General features: G+C 40.4%; 2 protein-coding genes across 4 annotated transcripts; one reads left to right on the top strand and one right to left on the bottom strand.

Moving 5' to 3' along the window:
* Positions 1-59: 59 nt before the first annotated feature.
* LOC308106320 (transmembrane 6 superfamily member 1-like) lies at positions 60-5,190 on the bottom strand. 2 transcript variants are annotated; one of them, XM_080458006.1, is made up of 10 exons: positions 4,894-5,190; positions 4,632-4,735; positions 4,391-4,492; positions 4,216-4,315; positions 4,041-4,123; positions 3,701-3,819; positions 3,243-3,347; positions 3,047-3,139; positions 2,845-2,964; positions 60-891 (listed from the first exon to the last, which is right to left on the bottom strand). In XM_080458006.1, exons 1-10 carry the CDS (start codon positions 4,983-4,985, stop codon positions 700-702), a joined length of 1,110 nt encoding a protein of 369 aa, XP_080314132.1. In that variant the 5' UTR covers positions 4,986-5,190; the 3' UTR covers positions 60-699. The 2 variants fall into 2 exon arrangements, with proteins under 2 accessions (XP_080314132.1, XP_080314133.1); XM_080458007.1 differs by lacking the exon at positions 60-891 and adding an exon at positions 1,255-1,869 and having other exon boundaries at positions 4,894-5,173.
* Positions 5,191-6,297: 1,107 nt separating this feature from the next.
* On the top strand, positions 6,298-12,388 carry LOC308128560 (BTB/POZ domain-containing protein 1-like). 2 transcript variants are annotated; one of them, XM_080493597.1, is made up of 8 exons: positions 6,298-6,918; positions 8,742-8,898; positions 10,585-10,690; positions 10,778-10,975; positions 11,136-11,328; positions 11,435-11,522; positions 11,724-11,870; positions 11,976-12,388. In XM_080493597.1, the coding sequence occupies exons 1-8, from the start codon at positions 6,500-6,502 to the stop codon at positions 12,132-12,134; spliced, it is 1,467 nt and encodes a 488-aa protein (XP_080349723.1). In that variant the 5' UTR covers positions 6,298-6,499; the 3' UTR covers positions 12,135-12,388. The 2 variants fall into 2 exon arrangements, with proteins under 2 accessions (XP_080349723.1, XP_080349724.1); XM_080493598.1 differs by having other exon boundaries at positions 6,326-6,918; positions 11,199-11,328.
* Positions 12,389-21,487: the final 9,099 nt, after the last annotated feature.

Here is a 21,487-nt window from a genome sequence, read left to right as displayed (position 1 = left end):
AAATTTTTTCATCCGATCCATTTGTATCTTTGTTCATACAATTTAAATAGCTTGATGTAAAACGGATTTTTTTTATTCGACAAGATTTAATGACAAAATTTTAAAAAAAAATCTTCAAAAGTTTCTGTTAGAGCATAAAATCAAATTAATTACAATTTTTTTTTTTATCAAATCATTATCAACAAAATGTCCATCAACTGGACTCAAACTGGGGATGTTTTCACAAATTATCTCCTCTATAAACAACACTGCATGTTATGAAATACACAAGCGCATGGTTTTTTTATTTTTATTTTCTTATGCATTGTCAAAAAAAAAAAAAAAAAGCTTTACACAAAAACCCCAGTGTCACAAGTGACAGGAATACTGTTTTGAAACAAGTATGGTTAAGCAGTTTGGATGCCATATGTATGCTCCATTATATAAATGCAAGAACAATAATTCTTTAAATAAATGTACACATTTTCAATCAACAACATCAAATAACGGCTCAAAGAGGACACAGGCTGTTTGCTCTGTCCTGCCTCCACCACCTCCATCCAGCCCTCATTAACACAGGTGGCTTCCTCTCCAAGAATAGCAGCTGTTAATAAATGCTAACACAGAACAGTACTTTACAAGTACTTCAGCTGTTTATTGAGGCATCCTTGACACCCGCGACGCTCTCTCTCTCTCTCTCTCACTCCCGGACACTACATGTCATTCATTCTTCTTCTTTGGCTCTGGCCGGAGGAAGAAGGCAGGTCTGGCGCAGCAGCGGTAGCACAAAATCTGAGGCACCAGAGTGTAGAGGACATTGACCAGCAGGAAGACCGGCTGGCTATCAGCAGGTACTCTGTATGAGAATGGCGTCCGTGTGTGGAGAGATGCACCGATATGAGAAAACTGGGCCTGTAAGGCAAAGGTGAGAGGGGGAAAAGAAATAAACGGTCAGAATTCTCGTCCACTGCCTGTTCATTTCTATCAGTCGGCATGAACTGGAAGGACCTGCAGCAGGCGGTGGAAATGTAGATCGTTGGCAGAATTTTAGTGCTTTATGGGCATTTTCTTAAAAAAAAAAAAAATTAAAATATTTTTTAATTAAAAATCAAGATAGCATCATCTCATGACGCTCCTCAATGGTAAGCGTAAAGTAAGTTCAATAAGTCCATTTGTTTAAATATGCTAAATTTGCGTGGTAAAACACAGGCACCAACACATTGAAGACAGAAAATGCTAAACTCCATCTATCCATCTATTTTTTCCAAATCTTTTCCAAAGCTTATCCCGTTCAGTCGTGTGAAAAATGCCAAACTGCCAATCTGAATTAAAATATTCTAAATCCAAATCCTGGTATTGAAAAAAAAAAATATCAACATTCAACAAAGACAAGGGCAAATAAAATGAAACAACAAAACAAGGTCTGGTAACAAGTACTTTAGAGTATTTTTCTTTTCATCAACTGATACATGATATAATCCCACCTTATTCTCACCTGTCCGCTGATCCTTCATTAACATTCAACTGATCTATTATTAGTTACCTTTTCATAGAAAGTCAGTGGGGAGAAAAAAAGCACATGGCCCTGTGTGTCTTATAGCAACCAATGCTGCCAGAGCATCAGTCCTCCTATTTATAGGCTGTCCGAACAGCTGACATTTAAGTGAATACCACCAATACCACCATTCCTCTCTGCCTGAGGTCAGCTTCTGCCCTTATCCTGCTGATGAGTGATGCCCAAGCCTGCAACTCAAACACAATAGCTGCTTTGTGCCCCGGAGGTGTGACTGACAGGCGATCTGCTCCCGCCACTCCTGGGAGTTTCCATCTTTAGATGTAAATAGATAGTATGCTGTGTATTCTGCAGCCTCGTGTGCATGCACGCAGAGCCTGGAATGATAACATCAAGTGGGAAAGGTAAACAAAAAGCCATTATAATGAACTCTTTTTTAACAAATAGCTCTGTGGGACTGGAAATCTTATGAAGAGCTCCATCAGGTCTATTCAATTGAACACGCTAAAATGTTCTTTCATTCAAGGGAGCTAGTCTTTAACAGCACAGAAAACAGCTGAAGTTTGATTAAAGAACCTAAATATACACACATATGTGCTTTAAAATTTGTGTTGCAACTATTTCAATATTACAAGTATATTTTCAATATTATATAATGACACAAACAACGTTTTTTTATGGATAAGAATGCATGCTCAGACACAAAACACGCTAACGTACACGCACAGGAAAGAGTACTTGGTAACTGACTGGTCACAGGTCAGAATTGGGAGCAGTCATTTTCAGGTCCGAGTCTCACAAGAGACAAAACAATCATGGAGGTGCGTCTTGGGGAAAAGACATTTGATCACATTTGTTTCCAAAGAGGCGAGTACAGGTACTTTTTTGAAGTATTAGGGTACTTTGCTCACCCTGCTGTAGCTCATGTAGCTGTACAAAACCCCAATGGACTTGAGCACAGGCAGTAATGCACATGTGGAACATCTGCCATCCATCTATCCTCCCCATACTTCCTTTCCATAGAAATAGGTTTACAGAATATATTCATGGCTGCCGATGTGTATGTGTCTATCCATTTTTTCATTTGTCCAGGTCGGAAGCATCTCAATCCAAATTGAATCAGGTCATCTGCTGTCCAGTTGACCTTATTCAATTTGCATTGAGGTGTGTCTGTAAGTGAAATCATTAGCCTTTCACGCAGTCCGCAGGCTTCAAATACCCTGAGCATGTACTGTATGTGATGTCAACATGGGTGTGTGTCTTTCTGTGTGTGTTCAGGCTCTTTCACTAGAAAAGTCTGGTTATGCGTTGGAGATGAATGGAGAGACGGTAATGATGAGCAGTACACGTACCTGAGCCAGCGCTCCCGAGTGCACGAGAGTGAGGTCAGGCATCCACTCACATCCTGGGACCAACAGCCCATAAAGAGCAACGACGTAGTACGGGCCAGAGTACAGCATGCTCACCATCATCTGCCATACATGCACACCGCTTTAGACAGCTGGCTGATGATTTTGTTGTAGAGAAGGATTCGCACGTTATTTTCAGAGTTACCTGAACTTTAGGATAACCTGAAGGGTCTTTCAGGTAAGGCTCAAACCGCTGCGTGTACTCTTGACACCATTTGCCAGAACAGTCCAGCGCAACCTTGAAACAAACACGTGTGGTGAAACACAATGGCACTCCACATGACGAAACTGCTCTCCTGCGCCGTCTGCAACGGCTAACCGATGAGCTGCCAGTGGCTTACCAGGCCTCTGAAGACACAGAAAGAAAATGCTGGGATGAGGTAGATGATGAATAATAAGTCACCGCGTCTCTTGAGCAGCTTTGTTTCCTGAGCCTCACGGATGTTCTGGCAAAATAACAATGAGGGGAAATTTTTTTTTTTATTTGCAGCAAACTTTGCACGTTTTTTTTCTCCACATTGATGGTGACAAAAGAATTTCACGTAATCAGCATGCATGTGGACATGATACTTCCTGTATGTCAACAAGGTACAAGCACTTCAGTCTGAACTGTTTAAATATATGTGTATATATGAATAGTTAAATTTTGCACTTTTGCATCAATTTAACACACTGTTTGCACGGATTACATTCATTCGGCTCTAAGTCCTTGATATTATTAAGATCTAAATGTACTGAATTGAAATCTGTTATTTCCTCACAGCAGCCACTTTGACAACAGACGACTGAAGTGTCTTACTGGTAGCAGGGCGTCACGTGTCGAAGGCTGACTGAAGATGCGGAAGCAAGCCCACACGGACACAGTGACATACACCATGTGGAGGAGGAAAAGAGGGCCAATGTGGGTCCCATACTTTCCTGGTGAAGGACAGGAGAAGAAAAAGTCACTGTGTGGGGAAAACAGCAGGATGCAGAATGTGCATTTTATCTATTTTGTCTTCACATACACAAAAAAAGAAAACAAAATAAGGAAGGACACATGTAATGGTGTCGGGATGAGTAAATGCTGTGGGTGGTGACGACATGCCCCAGTCAACACAAGCCATCTAAAAACATCCTATTATTTTTAGTGTACTGACCCACAGCATTCCCAAGAATGTAGACCATGGCACTCATGAGAAAAGATCCCACCCAGTAGAGTCCAATTGCTCGGTAACTGTCTCTGTGCAAAGCATATAACAATGGCATTGTTAAAGCTGTGTTATAATTTCACAGACTCATAGATTCATGTGTCTAAACATATGCATCTCTCACCCCCAGGTAATTGCAGCAATCATGAGCAGGTACATGAGATAGTGCACGCAGCCATCCCAATAAGAGACCATGTGGCCATGAGCTGTGTTAATATGCTGATCTGCCTGAAATACAGTTTGGAATTATCAGAGAAATCATGGAAGACGTTCACAAACTGGACACAGCAGCCCGACACTTGCCTCTTTGAGGTAAAACGTCACAAATCCATCAATGATGCTGTCTTGCTCCAGCCCAATGATCAGATTCACCACACTCAGAAATGCGTACAGTGCATACACTGTAAATACATACAAAATGCATTTACGTCAATTTTGGAAATTAAGAGAAGTGTGTTTTGATAGAACAGCATCAGCAGATATACTTTTATTTTCACTTTGGTTTGACCAGACCAGTTCAATTAATTTGAGAAGACGAACCATAGAAAAGAGGGTCGGTTGGAGCCTTTTTCTTGAGCATGAAGCGGATTGAAATAGCCAGGATGAGGACTGTAGTACACCCAGCAGAGAGGACGGCTTCAGTACTGAACAAGTTAAAAACAAAAGAATAGAGAAAAATCTTTTTTATTTTTCCTTTAAGTCTGATCCAAGGGTTACCAGGAAGGATAGAAGTAACTCATACTTGTAACAACTTTCCAAATTGCCGATCAGACCAAACACAGACAGGCCTGCTGTGACTTACCTGTTTTTGTATATGAGGGAGTTGAAGAGGCAGCAGGTGGGGATGGACATGAGGGACAGAACAAACGCCCCCGTCCCTGCAGACGCGCTCATCGTGAACAATTCGTTCGAAAAATGTAAAGATTTACAACGGAGCGGCTGCAGAAATCACCGTGTTCGGTTTTCCAGTCATAATCTCCGGGATCTGGAGTAAAAGTACGGCGCGTCCGACCAACTGAACAGGACACAAAGTTGCGATGCGGCTGCAGCAGCATGCCTCGTTTTTCAAGTCTTTCTGGCTTTGCTTTCACTTCGCTTCTCACTCTACAATCATAAGCCCCCCCCCCCCCCCCCCCCCCCTCAAACAAACAAACACACACACACACACACACACACACACATCTCTACTTAATAGTTGAAGCACATGTTGAGTTTATTTTTCATAATTACGATCTAAAAATATCCCACATAGCCAAACATCTTACTTGTTTGCTTAATTATTCAAACACTGACACCCAGTGGTCTTTGCAAAAAGCTGGGCAATAATATTAATAACAGTGAAAATGTATTACAATATATATATTTTTTTACTTAACGAATAATTGAGTTACTCCTTAGCTATTGTTGTCAATGAGCTGACATTTAAATACAATATCAACGTCATTAAGAGCTATTTTAAGTCATGAGCAAATCATGTTTTGGATGTTTGGATTGTAGGTTGTAAGTAAAACTAAATAAAAATACAATTAAAAAAATAAGATTAGCGTGTTTTATTTGACCACACCTCGGTAAAAATCGGGGGAAATAACTTGAGCTGCACAAACTGATCGCTGTATTCATGTGGTTTTATTCTGGTTGTTTTCATCTAATTTCATCTGGATTCAATACCAAGGTTCAGAAAAAAAACCCACTGTTTTTAACAAACTGCGTGCATGCAACAAGTTACTTATTTCATTTGATCATAATTATAATCTAAGAATACCCCATGCAGGTTTGTTGATGTTATTACTGTTGCAGACACTGACATCCAGCAGTGTTCACACTTTTTGGAAAATAGCCATTTTTAAACTGTTGATTAAAATATGATTTACACGATCCTAGTAGTACTATTACTAGCGTGTACTTAATTTACATTTGAATAAAGTATTTCAATCTAATTGAAGTATTTAGATTTAGATTTACTTAATAGTCGTGTCATTAATTAAATTAAATAACTATATTTTTGATTTGCTTGAAATTAATCTACAAATGATGGCTTTAGTTGGATGGATTGAAGGATTGCTTTAAAATAAGGTTAAATTAATGAATATAATATGACCGTCCATAAGTTACATAAAATAGAAAGTGGTTATATTCCATTATGTCTGTGGTTATATTATTCTTTGTTCATCTGTGTTGATTAATAAAGTTTATTTGAAGAACCACTGTTTTGGACAAACTGCGCATGCGCAGTTAGAGGGGTTCGGCGCAGTGTTAGCACTTAGCAGGTAGCTAAATGATGGCGTCTGCCGTGATGGATACAACGTAAATAAACAACCACACGTACGTTCCAGTAAATGCATGTTTCCCTGTCGTTGAGGAGGTGTCTTAGTGAATTACAGCGATAATAAAATCTACGGAGCGTCGTTATGGCGACCGGGGGCAGCGGCGGCGGCGGGTTGGCGTCAAACCATGACGGTCAGGAGGCAGCATCGAACTCGGCTCAGCGTTTAGCCGCAGCGGCGCTGTCCAACGTGCCTCCTCCCGGCCCGACCCCGTCCGCCTCCCCGCCGGTCCTCGGCCTCCACCGGGAGCCCATGTACAACTGGCAGGCGACGAAGAGCTCGCTGAAGGAGCGCTTCGCCTTCCTCTTCAACAACGAGCTGCTGAGCGACGTCAGGTTCATCGTGGGGAAAGGCAGGCAGGCCCAGAGGATCCCGGCACACAAGTTCGTCCTGGCCGCCGGCAGTGCAGTGTTTGATGCCATGTTCAACGGCGGGATGGCCACTACCTCTGCCGAGATCGAGCTGCCCGACGTGGAGCCGGCAGCCTTCCTCGCGCTGCTCAGGTAGGACAGGTGATCCACCAGTGAAACGTCCCAGTTGGACAGAGATGACGGCTCTCTGTAGCACAATAGCTACATCTCAGTGGATTATTGTCCTCTCCCATCGCTTTACTAAATCAACAGAATCAATTAATTAATCCAATTTAATATCTTATTTTTCTGCTCATTGTTGCACTGCCTGCTCGATGTGTCGTTTTAATTGCCCCATGCAGACAAAGTTTTCTGAATCTGGACGTTGGCCTCATAGCCAAACTGTGTGTTTGTAAAAACATTTATGATACAACAGTTATAGTAGGTTTTTCATTAAAGTCATTAAAATATCCCTAAAATTGGCATTACAACGAGATTGTAGTCATTTTCCCTAGTAATAGTAATACTTATACTCTGCGCCACAACAAAGAAAAACTTCTAAGTTTGAATTTAATGGTTTATTATTGCATTATTTCACTGATCTGGCCCACGTGAGATGAATTTGGGCTGTTTGTGTGACCTAAACTAAAATGTGTTCAACATCCCTGATCTAAAGCTTTGCGTTTTGGGCTGTTTTAAGTCAGTTTTCAAGAAACCTGATGAGTAATTTTAAAACTATATACAATTATTCATTATGGCACACACAATGAGGACGGAGTTAGATCAACAGTGCAGATTATGGAAAGCATCATGTCATTCATGCAAGACAAATGTTTGAAGTTAAAGGCTCAAAAAACAGAAATAAATAACAAAAGTAATAATAAGACGTGTCTTTTGAAAGTATTTTCTATAACATTAAAAATGTACCGTGTTTAATTTGCCTCTGGCATTCATCAAGCATCATTTACCTACATTGGGCCACCTGCTAAAAGCTTTTTTCAGCTTCTTTTACGTGACCCTTTTACACACTCAGCCATTGTGAAAGTTTATATGAATATGTGCCAGATAATAAAAGGTGAATGAGCTCAGCTAAATCTGAATCGACTGCCTGCTTTATTGCAGTCGGTGTAAAGTGATATCCTCTACTTCTATCAAGTGTTTATGTCCTTGGTATACTTTTGCAAATATATGAATCAGTGAAAATAATTTGTGCATGTCTGATCCATAGCAATTTGTTTCCTCAGATTGCCTCTGAGGTTTGTATATTCACAGTCCCGACATAGCAGGCTTGTTGCATTCATATTTTATTTGTTTGCATCTCAGAGGAACCGACTTCTTTTTTCCCTTCATGAGTTAAAAATAACACCAGGACTGTTATTTTTAACCCAATTTAATTGGGTGAGATGGATAGACTGCATAGCCATCTGTCTGTTGTGTGCAAGTATTGAAAAAAAAAACTAACCCTTACTGAAGACAAGTTGTTCTCCATGAACACGTCTGTAACAGGGAGAACTGGATCCTTCATGTCTGATGGTGATCAAGATGATACCGACTACAAAGCATGCATGACAAATGTTAGAAGCTGCTGGCTCAAAGAAAATAAATAAATAATAATATTAGTGAGATGTCTTTTGTATGTCTATTCTGTAACTTTAGGTACATTTCAGAGCCTGTGCTGTATCCTTTTATATATATCCTGAAGTTCAATAAGTGAATTTACTTAAACCTTTGTAACATTAGCATTTGTGTTTCTGCTTAATTAGAGAATATGTGTACTTTTGTTCATGTTTTAGAGGATACATATTTTATATCTTAGTCTTTATACAAGAATAATTAAACATCTAAGAAGTTATATAAACCTGTTATTGAATAAATCAGATAAATTGCCCTGTATTCCTGTTGAACAACCAGCTAAAGCTGAAGTTTTATATTCAAATGCAATGGCTGATTGTACTCGTTTTCTGCCGCCCGCCCAGGTTTCTGTATTCAGATGAGGTCCACATTGGCCCGGAGACTGTGATGACGACACTTTATACAGCGAAGAAGTACGCTGTTCCTGCCCTGGAGGGTCACTGTGTGGAGTTCCTCACCAAACATCTCAGAGCTGACAACGCATTCATGCTTCTCACTCAGGTTACTGTCCGCCGCCTCGTCGGTGCAGCACACGTCCAACACCGAAAACTCACTGAACGGCTGGTTGGCACACATTATGTGCGGGCTCAGTTTGTTAGGACTGTGAGTTCTGTTTTTCAATTGTGGAGTTTAATTTCAAACACTAGAAGAAATTAATTTGAAAGAAATGGACACAGATGAGCACGTTCAACCACCTAAAGAGAGAAAACTTGTTGGAAATTGTGTTAAAAGCAGAGAAAAATATCTGCGTAGTTTTAAACGTTCCCAAGATGGTGACGGTGTGGGTAACAGCTGGTGCAGCTCTTCTGCTCCAAGGACAGAAAAGTGCTGCAAGTTTTTCCCCCCGATGATCAGCAAAATGTCCAAATGACAAGATGTTTTTTTCCCCCTAGCTTGGCTGCAAGAGGGAATTATTCCCTCTGACTGGGTGGAGAGGAGTTTTTAAATCTCATGTTTAGTGGAAATGTGTGAGGGGAAAAACAAAACTATTAGCTCTTTAACATTTCACTTTATGGCTGCTGGATTCTGTGTGACCTCAGCACTTAGCGTTCTCAGCATCCATAGCAGACCGTCTCTCAGCCTCCACGGTGAGATTTTTATGACAGGAGCTGGTCTATTTTGGGTTTCTGCTGCCATTTGTTTGTGTTCATCATTTTGTTTTGCTGCTACCTGCTGTGCCTTTAGGCTGCGCCTTCCACGACAAAATATTATTTTCATCACTGCAACACCGGGCACAGATATTTATAAACCACCTAAAGCATATTGTATTCCCATCAGTGCTTTCCTAATTACCAGTGTCATTGTTTACTTACTTGTACTTTCATATTTTAAAAGGTTTGTGAGTATTTCTGACTAAAAAAACAGATTTATCACACTTAAATGTTGGCAATCCTCGCGCCGGACAGATGATGAAAATATATGAGAATCTGCTAAGTGTTTCGGAAGTTAGTAAGGAGGATGACAGGATGTAAGGTTTATTGGAAAGTGTTTTTCTTTTTTGACAGCTCTATTATTTTAAATGGATCATTCCTCCTTCAGTCTGTGTTCAGATTAATGACAGCAATCTACTGTTTGGCACTCAAGTGTTGCCGTAGTTAAATTGAATGACTGTTCAAATGACGTCCTTTAAGGTTGGGTGAGTTTACAAAGTGGTAACAATTTCCATGAAAAAACTGCACCACAAGACACATACTGTTAAAGAAAAACTGCATAGATCCATGAATAGATCTTTCAAACCTTCCCTTTCAGCTTGTTTAAAACCTCTATTGCGGCTCCAAACATAATGCAACTTAGGATCTAACGACTCAGATTAAAACAGTCAAAGACACACAAAAAACAACCTCCAACTCATTAAAATCACACTGAGGCAAAAATATTCAAAAGAAAATGGAGAATAAAAGTATTGAGTTTGAACACGAGAACAACAAGGTGTTCAGACAGAAGCTGTTTTAACCCAGCAAATGATGGAAGTTCGTCTGATGTTGTCAACAGAGTATTTCCTGGAGAGTTTACCAGTCCATCACCAGGCAAACCTGAAATACATGGTTGGAGTAAATCGTAATACCCGGAGAAAGACCCGTACAGGCGGAGGGAAAGCAATAAACTCCAGACACAAAGCTCTTCTTCTTGTATATCTAATGAGCGTCACCTGACAATATTTCTATATTATTTTGTCATTTCTTGCAGGCACGGTTATTTGATGAGCCTCAACTCGCCAGCCTCTGCTTGGACACCATAGACAAAAGCACAGCTGACGCAATAAACGCAGAGGGCTTCACAGACATTGACCTCGGTACGTGACACCCCCGCACCAGGAATTTGCTTCTGCGTCTCATTAGTATCTGATGTGATGAGTAAACTGCGTCTTCGCTTTGTGCAGACACCTTGTGTGCAGTGCTAGAGCGAGACACACTCAGTATCAGGGAGAACCGTCTGTTCGGGGCGGTGGTTCGCTGGGCAGAGGCCGAGTGTTACAGACAACAGCTTCCCCTGACTTCTGAGAACAAACAGAAGGTCCTGGGGAAAGCGCTCCCGCTCATCAGATTCCCACTAATGACGGTCGAGGAGTTCGCTGCCGGTAAGTATAGCTAAAAAATAAACCATACTGGCACTTTTTCTTTCTTCCAGCACTTTTTCTCTCCTCTTCAGTCATTTCTCTGCATTTTTCATCATGTTCCTGATCTGTCCATACAGCCCGACCCACAGAAACCAGTTTGATATTCTTTCTTGTGCAACAGGGCCTGCCCAGTCTGGAATATTGTTCGATCGGGAGGTGGTAAATCTGTTTTTACACTTTACAGTAAACCCCAAACCGCGGGTCGACTACATTGACAGGCCTCGCTGCTGCCTCAGGGGGGAGGAGTGCAGCATTAATAGATTCCAGCAGGTTGAGAGTCGATGGGGGTACAGTGGTACGAGCGACAGAATCAGGTGAGATTGCCAAGGTGGTGCAACATTGCTCAAAAGAAAGTACCTGTAACAGTTCATGTTTACAATATATATATTCTTTCTCTCTGCTGTCTTTCTCCTTCTGTAGATTTAATGTTAACAAGAGAATATCCATAGTGGGCTTTGGCTTGTATGGTTCCATACATGGACCCACTGACTATCAGGTCAACATTCAGGTAACTTCAAGAGGGAATATATTTTAATACTACGTAAACGTTGACCTGTATAGGAATGTGAACTCAAACAGGTTGTATGAATGTTGTATAAATCTGGAATGACTTATAAATGCCACTAATCAGATGCAGTTTGAAACTCTCATATAAGCAGGTATGGTTAAGGCCTTGTGGCTTCACTAATGACTTCCTCCCGCTGTTCAGATCCTAGAGAGCGACAAGCGCATCACACTGGGGCAGAATGACACGGGATTCAGCTGCGACGGCTCCGCGAACACATTTCGAGTGATGTTCAAAGAGCCGGTGGAAATCTTACCCAGTGTCAGCTACACTGCGTGTGCCACCTTAAAGGTCATTCTGAACTCGCCGTGTGGTCGAACACTTCCAAATGGAGAAGTATTACAGCCCGGGGCAGTTGTGTTAACACAGTTTGTGCTTTTTGTTTTCACAACACAGGGCCCAGACTCGCATTACGGCACCAAAGGTTTAAAGAAAGTGACCCAGGAAACGACGACAGGGACCAAGACGACATTTTTCTTTTTTAGCTCGCCTGGAAATAACAATGGTACATCAGTAGAGGACGGGCAGATACCAGAGATCATCTACTACACCTAAACGTGACGTGGTGTCAGGTACACTGAACCAGGGAGACCTCAGACTTGTGGGAGGGCTGGACTGCTGGAGACGTTCGTAGTGCCTCAAGATCCCTCAGAATAGCGGATGTGTGTGTATGTGAGTGTGTGTCCTTACGGTAGTTGTGTACAGTCATATTCATGAATGTCAGACAAGAGTTGTTGAAGAATTTAAGTTCTGGTATTTAAAAAAAAAAAAAAGCTTTCAGACAAGAACTGTGTCAACAGTTGTAAAACTGTCTAAGAATTCCACTCCTGTGTGTCACTCTGAGCTGCCTGCCAGTGCACTCGTATATCTTGCACATATGAAACACAGCGACCATCTGTCGATCGATGCCAATTCATTTCGTCAGGGTTTTGTTTTTTTTGTTTTTTGGGCGGAGGTTGGGCGGCTGAGTCATTTATCAGTAATATAATATTTGCATATGTTTTATTGTGCACTGTTACCATTTATTTAGAAGACATCTTTGAATACTTTGTTTTTGCATTGTATTAAGACTACATGTGTTGTGTAACATTGCCATGGGTACATGCTGTAATTTATGACTTCATGTTTGCTTAGCAATGCATTAAAATGTAAAACAACAAAATGTTCAAGGATTTTTATGGAGAAACGACTGGCTTAAATTATTTTTTTCCTTTTCATTTTTTTTAAGCTTTTTGGAAATAAAATCTGGTAAGACCAAAGTAAGATTGCTTAATTGGATAAATCCTGCATCTAAAAATGTTGGAATAAATTTTTATTTTTTTTTCTATTTAATTCAAACCACCTTATATTTCAATATAAAATCGGTTCTATATTTGGCTTGAAAGATAATCAGTTTTTTTTTTTATTGAGGCCAATAATTATCACAGTTCAGATTTGCAAATGCTTGAAAGCTTTTTGTGGGCGTGTAAAAATAATTGAGTTAATTACCTAATTCCAGGAGACCGGCCTCTATAGATTTATATAGAATTCATGTACATCTTAAATGTCATTCCTCTTTCTGTCACTAGGTGATGCCAGATACTTCACACATCCACACAAACTACTGGACAGATCAGCTGCAGCATGCTGGGAGAGGCTTTAAGGGAACAGGAAGGAATGGGATTTCATAGTAGATTTGAGGCAAATGGGAACTTAAAAGGTGCAATTAACCCCGAAATGTATTTGATATGCAGCAGAATGGTCTTTCACCACTTCATAAGCAACTGGTTACGCTCTAAATCATAAAACAATTCCCTGTATGGCCTGACTCTTACTCTGGTCTGATTTTGGGTGGAAACAATTACAACAAGGCCCATTTCTTTTGGAGAAACAGATAATAGTTCCTCCAAATATATAAATTGGGAAGTTTTGCTGATTCTCGACCCCTCCATCAGTTATATAGAATTTCCCCCCTGAATTTCTAAGGTTGGTACGTAATAAATATATAAATTTTTCAGAAAGTCGACTGAAGCCTGCACTGACAGCTCAGACATGAAGTGCTGTGAAATTGCATAATCTGCACATTTCTATGTGTTGGAAACAAAGCCACTTTAGATGGCGGTGAGTGGGAGCGTGATCCACGAAGGCTGTCAGGTGAGTCACCGAGACCCGAGAGCTTCTCCTGCCGACTGCCCACTGAGACAGCCCTCATAAGAGCAACGACCGAGAAAATCAGTCTGAAGCAGGGTTTCTTTTTTCTTTTTTCATCCACCCACCATGCACAGAAAATGCAGGAGAAAAAAAACCAGGAGACAATCGTATTAACCTTTGACGTTCACGTTTGCCAGGTAGAACATGATCAAGGCCTTCACGGGAACTACTCAAAATCTGGATGAAAGCTCCTGATGTTTTCCAGAACGTGACGAAACAAAATATCCTGTGATAAGCAAGCAAATAGTGAGCTTACTGGAAATTATTCAATCATAAATGGTTTATTAAAGTATTAGATCTCAAATCCATGACAGCGATTTGTGATTATTGTGTGTGTGTGTGTGTGTGTGTGTGTGTGTGTGTGTGTGTGTGTGTGTGTGTGTGTGTGTGTGTGTGAGAGAGAGAGAGAGAGAGAGTGGGCGGGTGGCAGCAGGATGAGTTGTCATTGATGGCTTTCTACTTGAACACCGACAGCAGGAGAGGGGATTCATGCCTCTGCTGCTTCTGACAACATATGACACATGACTGTACAGGAGTGTTGATGTGGTACACAAACATTCCTAATTATGTCATCAAAACAGGAAAGAAAAGGATTTTGCTTCCATACGGGGACTGTTATCTCATGAAACCAAGATGGTTTCAACACAGAACTGATGACTCTGGGTGCTCTAACCTCTTTGAAAATACAAAGTTTCATTAAACCAAGATTGGAAGAAGAAGCCCATTCTATAGTTAAGTTTTTTATTTTGTAAAACCGTTATGGTATAATCTGAAAATGTGTGATAATGCTTAATTTGCAGCACGATATATTCTCACTACGCCATATCAACTAAGTAGTCCTCCCCATTTGTATATATCCCTTCGCCAACGAAAGTTGGGGCGAGGTTATATTTTTGTCCGCATGTATGTATGTATGACACAGAAATTGTAAAATGTGTGTACATCTGTGTCAAACAGTGATAATTCAAACCATTCAAACGGCCATGACAAATGATGGAAGGAGTGGTGTGGTGGATCAAATAACCTTGGAATCCATTGGTTTCCATGTCGACAAACGTGGCATTGGCGAAGGTATGCGCGTTTTACAAATTCAGTTCACAACAACGGTTTGTTCATCGTTCATCCGCTTGAGATTTCACTGTTTCACTGTTGTGCGGCTACAATGAAAAGTAGATAGCAGATCAGATTTACCAAGTTACTTATCTCAATGATAAGTACTTATCTCATTGCATTTTCTTTTTCTTTAAAAATATCATGTCGTTCATGGCCCACTTTGTTACCGGTGCATCAAATGTGAACGTTAGCAGGACACGTTTGTTTTTTTTTTTTTACAGTAAAACTCAAGGAAAACTTTTGATTTATCTGTATTTATCAGTCATCTTCACCACTCTGGCCCAGGTGAGATCAAATCATGTTGTATGTGACCTATGGAGTAAAAATAGTTTGACTCGTCTGGTCCAGGGTATCCCTGGAAACCGAATTTAGTGAGTCATGTTGAAATGCAGCTCGGCAAGAAAGCAATTTGCCAGCTTCACTTATCTTAGCACATACATTTACTTAAATATCCTGTACAGTTAGCCAGTATGACTCATCCTCAGTCCTGAAAAAAAAACAAAAAAAAACCCCAAAGAAGATCCATAATGTTGTGGTGGGCGATCCAGCTCTGGCTGAGCGTCCAGACCTCCTGAAAACAACATGAACCTGCAGCTATGATGGAGTCTGTGTTCGCTTCCCTGCTTGTCCAGCTGGTGGTGGTTATGCAATCTGTTTCCCAAGGATGTAAGACAGTCGGGTAATTAATTACAAAGAACACATCCAGGACTGTTTGGTGAGCATCACCGCTCCCCTCCAGTGTCTCAGTCACGGGGGGGGGGTTGAACTTTGTTCGTCAATTCAAACTGCTAATTTGCGCCTTCTCTCACTTTGCACTCCAGCTGAGGAAAGACGAGAGGATCCCTGTGGTTTTCCTTCTCTCACTCTTTTACAGAGGTTTTACAGACTTTCAGTTCAAATCTGTTTTGTTTTCATTTCTATATTTGTTTCTTTTTTTGGTGTGTTTAATATATTTATTAAAGTTTTGACTGAACAAAGTTACAAAAAAAACAAACAAAAAAAAAAAAAAACTTAAAGTTCAGGACAGACCTCCACACCTGGTAAAATGTATTTTCTGAACGTTTCAAGCTGAATCTGATTTTCTCCCATTTGAGATGGAATAGCACATCTTTAATCCAATGTGACACTGTGTATGCAGGGACGTCTATATTGTTTCTATATATATATCAGGACCGACAGTATTCTTCAGGGACGTGTTTTTTACTTTGTCAGTTTTTAAAAAAAACAACTTCCCTCCTTGTTTTATAATCTCGACTTGGTAAAATGAAAAAAGTGATATCATAAATTGGGATTAAACACAGCCAATGTAACCACTACACTGCAGAGAAACTATAAGCAGCTTTATTTTGGGTCTGAATGGGCCTTTTCCTTTTTTCAGAATGTAACTTTAGGATACCTGAGGAAAATAGGAAGAAGGAGAAGATCGAACCTTTCATAGTCAGACACCCGGACAAACACCTTGAAACCATGTGTACAATGAAGCCCACTCTTCAATTTACCCTCTTCATAACTTTTTGTTTTGTTTTGTTATTCTAACCTCTCCACCACATATTAACCTGAATGCCGGGTGTAAGTAAGGACCAGTTTCTTTATTCTGAACTTACAAAGGAGACCTTTACAAAACAGGGAACCCATTCCTTTCTATGTGTGAGAAAACCGACTCAACCAGTTTCCTCCACAATAATTCATCTAATCTACTACTCTCGGTCCAGAAGCTGCTGTATCTTGGATCTTCTCCGCCGTTTGCTCAGGCATTTTGAGTAATAATAAGAGATGTTCTGATTGAAAAAGAGTGCTCTTAAAATTTAAATGTGTAAAAGTGGATTTCAAACACCGGGCTCATAAATCAAAACTGCATCACCAGTTGTGTTAGGACCTGATACAACCAGCAGCAGGATAACCGTGAAGACATTAAGAGCATTTTTCAATAAAACTGTCGTCCAAGGGGTTGCTCTGTTTTTGTCAAATTAGCAGCGCATGCTAAGAAAACTGCAATCAAAATTAGAGCAAGGTTTTATGTTGTGACTTAAACTTTTCATCGGGTGAGGAGGAAGATAGACAAATAGTGTGTTAGGGAGCACTTGTTCTATTAAAAAATCTGAACCTGTGCCCTTTGAGTTTGATTTTCATTATTATTCTAAAATGTTCAGCAGTGGATCACTGACGGGCTCCGCAGGGCGCTGATGCTTGTCATCCTTTCAGGCTAATTGCTGCCTTGTTGGCAATAAGTGCAGACGGGGCTGAAAAACGAAAAATGTCATACCCTGCAAACACAATTCACCAACCGGCTTCATTTCTGCACTGATTAAATTTTCATGGGGTGGGGTGGGGGGGTTCAGCATATTCCAGTGACATGTCAGCTTGTTCCAGGAGCAAAGCACTAACTTAAGCAGATCAGATGTTTCGGACGACGGCTCAGGTGATCAGAAGACGGTTCTCAGGAAGTTCTTGGACCAACAGTTTGAAGTAAAAGACTTTTTCTGCTTTATTCACAGTTGTGAAATGGCTTTTATGGTACATTTTTTTATTTTTTGACTGGACAGAGAAATGATTAACTTGACTAAAACGGTCAGCTAAACTTAAGGAACATATGCATACATAAGTCAGAACTCATAAAACAGTTTTATCTGCTTGAACCTCTGGTCTTTTCATCTTTTGATCACTTGAGGAAAGGGGTGTGTATTTGAACCCTTCTCAGGCTTCAAAGTCTCAATCTGCTCCACAAAAAATTCAAAACTACTACTTTTGCCTTAATAATGGCCTTGGCTGTGGAGAGCTCTGTGGGTCAGGAGGAGGACTGGTTGTGTTGTGGGACAGGGAGCCAGTGGAGGTTTTGGAGGACGGGGTGACGTGTTCACAGGAGTGGGAGTGGATGAGGAGGCGGGCAGCAGAGTTCTGGATGTACTGAAGATGGAAAAAAAATAATAAAGCCTGCATTTTTACTTTTTACTTTGGAGATATGTACATTTCAGAACTTTTTTGTTTTAACTTAAGAAGGCAAATACTTTTACTTTCATCAATGTTTTGTCTTACAGAAATATCTGTACTTCTACTTGAATATAGAATTCAACACTTTTGTCACCTTCTAGTTGGCTGATTATGGTGCTTTCATTTATTTAGTGTTTTATACATTTTTTTTTGATTAGTCTATTTGGGTAAAGGCTCTGAATCCTTCTTCCACCACTGAGTCCCAGTGGAGATACAACTGGACATAATCAGATTAACGAGCTGCTCCCGGTAGCAGAGTGCACTCTCTGAACATGGGCGATCTAAGCAGCTGCATGATTAACTTATAGAGCACGCGGCGGCATGAGCAGAGGACAAGATGTCGTCAAACCTTTTCTGCAGCAGCAATTTCAAGGCCCTATTTGTGCTTCTCATACTCACTTCACGTGCTGAGTCAGTACCTGCACGTGTGTGTCCATGTAATAAAGTACAATCGCGTGCCTATTTGTATGTGCATAACAGGGCTGGGGGCATTTTTATTTTTCAACACAAAGAGCAGAGTAAGAGTATTCTGCCATTCGCACACGTCATGCGCTGCATGAACACTATCCACACTGTCTGCTGAGGGCTGGCCGGCCCGGCGCAACCTTAGCCCCCCCATGTACTCTCCAACACCAGATGTAGGTCGCTGAGTGCTGCAGGGGCTGGGGGATGCGACGTCTCTGGGCTTGTGTGTTGCTGCGCAGGCCCGTTGTGTATTGTGCCCACACGTGTCTGTGTGTATGCATTTATAGAGGGAGAGGGCAGAGGGATGATTGTAGTGGATGAGTTCATCATCAAGGACATGGCCCCCAGCACACTGTCTCCATTGCTGTCACATTGCATCGTCACAAAAGGGCCACATGAAGCCTGACAGCGCGGCAGACCAGACTGAGGGTATTCTCTCAGAGGTCCCTCATTTTGGCTCTCTCCTTTGTTTTCTTTCTCGTACACTCTCTAAGCCTCCTGATGCATTAGAAGCTTCATAAATAAAACACACGACTCGATGTATTTGATTAAAAGGAGGCATTGAAATGGTTCATGAATTCATCACCAGCTAATTCGTAGATTGAATCCTGAACTAAAGGTTTTCATAAAAGAATTCTGAATGTTTCACATTCTTTAAATAAAATGATCGTATTGAATAAGTATCAGGTATTTAATGCTCTGTGGCACCACATATTAGCACGCCATTCTCGGGATTGGTCTTTGCCAGTGTCTGATCCTTATACATGTGTCTGAGGATTAGTATTGAGCCAAACGTTTCTGTTGGTGTTCACATGGAAAATGCTAAAATGCAACTATTAGCAGGTTTAATGGCTAATTTTCTCATCTTTTCTCGCCAAAATAGTTTGACATTAACATAAGCATGAGTTCCTGTCAATTGAAAACACTTCTATAAATTCTATAGACGTGTTCTATTGAATTCAGTAGTTTTTAGTTTTTTTTCTTTGGCTTCACTAACGTTGACAGGCACATGGTTGACCAGCTCTTAGTAGTATCATTCAATATTTGAACACTAAGCCAATTATGAAATGATGAGGCCGCTCTTGGCTTTTATAGGTTATCACCCTCGTGTCAGTCAAATTCGATCAGCTTCCAGCTGCATAATCACAAACTTAACAAACAACTGCCTGGGACACAGTGATTGATATGTGAACACAAGTAGTGGTTGTTTTATTTTGTTTTTCAAACCGTCTTTAGTTTGTTTTATGACGAAGCCCTCGAGCTTAAACACTGTTGATAAAAGTCTGACTCAAACTCCAAGACGCACTAGAGTTTTAACATTATAGTAATGTCAGTAAACAAAGTAAAGTTAATACTGTCATATTTGGCTTACATTGGGATAATCTGATGAAAAGCAGTATTTTGCGATTTCTTGTCTTGAAAAGAATACTTTTTTATTTTCAATAAATGCCAACAGTTTTTATCAGAACTTTTCAGGGTCATAACATTTTAAGAAGGAACCAGTGAGCTGAAGGCTACTTGTTGCAGAATACAATCGCAGAACAGATGCTTCTCTGGTGATATGACCTGATTTACTTATATACAGTGTATGCTAAAGAATTAGTATCACAAAAAAATTAAATAAAAAGGAAGACTGAGCCACAAACAGCTCAATTACAATATAAAGTCTCTTTTGAACTGCAGCAGAATAAAATATGCTGCACCAACCATATTGAAAGACTTGATCAGGTAGACATGGTCACTGCCCCTCTGTGTGGCCCTGGATGTCTTCAAATGTCATCACAATACAGATTTTATATTATTTTGTTTGTTTTGTTTAGCTGCTATCGTTTCTGTCCAGCACATTGCTGCTGTGTGAAGTCGCAGTATTCATGGTGAAGATCCTCTAATCTGTACTGATTACAGTTGTGACGATAGTTTTCTCTGTCGCGTTGCCAGTTTCAGCACAACCCCCACACACTTTTGCCCGAACCTCCTTCCTCCCGCCTCCCTTATCATCACAGCTGATTGCACTGCTAAAGTCCAAATGAACTGTTAACCTCGTCTTGTCTAAAAATAGAAAACACAGAATGGCATCCAGGCGGTGATGAAACAATGCAAAGGTTTATTGCTTGTACTATGAAGCAATGGGGAGGGCTGACAAAGTTAGTGTTTGTTACCGCTCAGATAGCTGCTGTAAATAGACTGAGAAGCATAAGTGCTAACATCTTTGGGCAATGAGCTACGTGTGCCAGAGTCAGTGATGCGTGTAGTAATAACGTATTAATGGTGCACATGAATATTTCAGCTGCTTTTCACAACATGAACTATTAGTGTTGGGGTCCTTCTGGGCTTTAAACCGTGAACACTGCCTGCCTTCCACATACAGCCCAGTTTAACAGGCCACCTGGTTTGATGTCTGGTCGTCTATGTCGACTTATGAAGTAGTGTGGCTTTAATATAGTTCTAATTTATCAGACTTCATAGAGAATTACATCTTCATGAAAAGACTTGATTACATAGTGAGAGATGAAGGTTTTGATCATAGATTATTTGATATTTGTCATAATAGAAACAACTCAATCTTAAAATTTAGTAACATCTCAACAGTAAAATAAGTTACCGTTAGGGCCAAACATCCAAATGACAGTTGTTTAATAGTACCCATACACATGAAAATCAGAACTGCAAACTCGTTTTGTTTAACATATAATTGAATTCATGTTAAAGTAATTACTGAAGTATGTGAGTTGTATACTGTAGACTGCACTGACGCTGATGTCATTAAATGGTTTGCCCCTAAGATAACAGAAAAAGTACAGGTAAATAAGAGGTGAGGCAGCTAAACAAAGCCACACAATTTTGTCTATGTATATATTTTTTTCAAAACATTTATCAGATTACATGATATTAACAGTGACTTTAAACAGTAAGACCACCAATGGTGCAACTTGAGCTCTTACATAGGGACACTTACTGTCACTGTATTAATGTTAACCTTAGTTTTACATAGTTTGAGATGGTGTGACCACCTCGAGACCCGCTTCTTGAGAACAATGACCAGAGCTTTGTTGTTGTTTTTTTTGCATGTTTATTCAAATTCATAGGTTCAGCAGCTTCAACACACACACACACACACACACACACACACACACACACACACACACATACAC

Source organism: Lipophrys pholis (assembly GCF_963383615.2).
Source record: "Lipophrys pholis genome assembly, chromosome: 2".
Classification (NCBI taxonomy): Eukaryota; Metazoa; Chordata; class Actinopteri; order Blenniiformes; family Blenniidae; genus Lipophrys; species Lipophrys pholis.
This window is presented reverse-complemented; position numbering and strand designations above follow the sequence as displayed.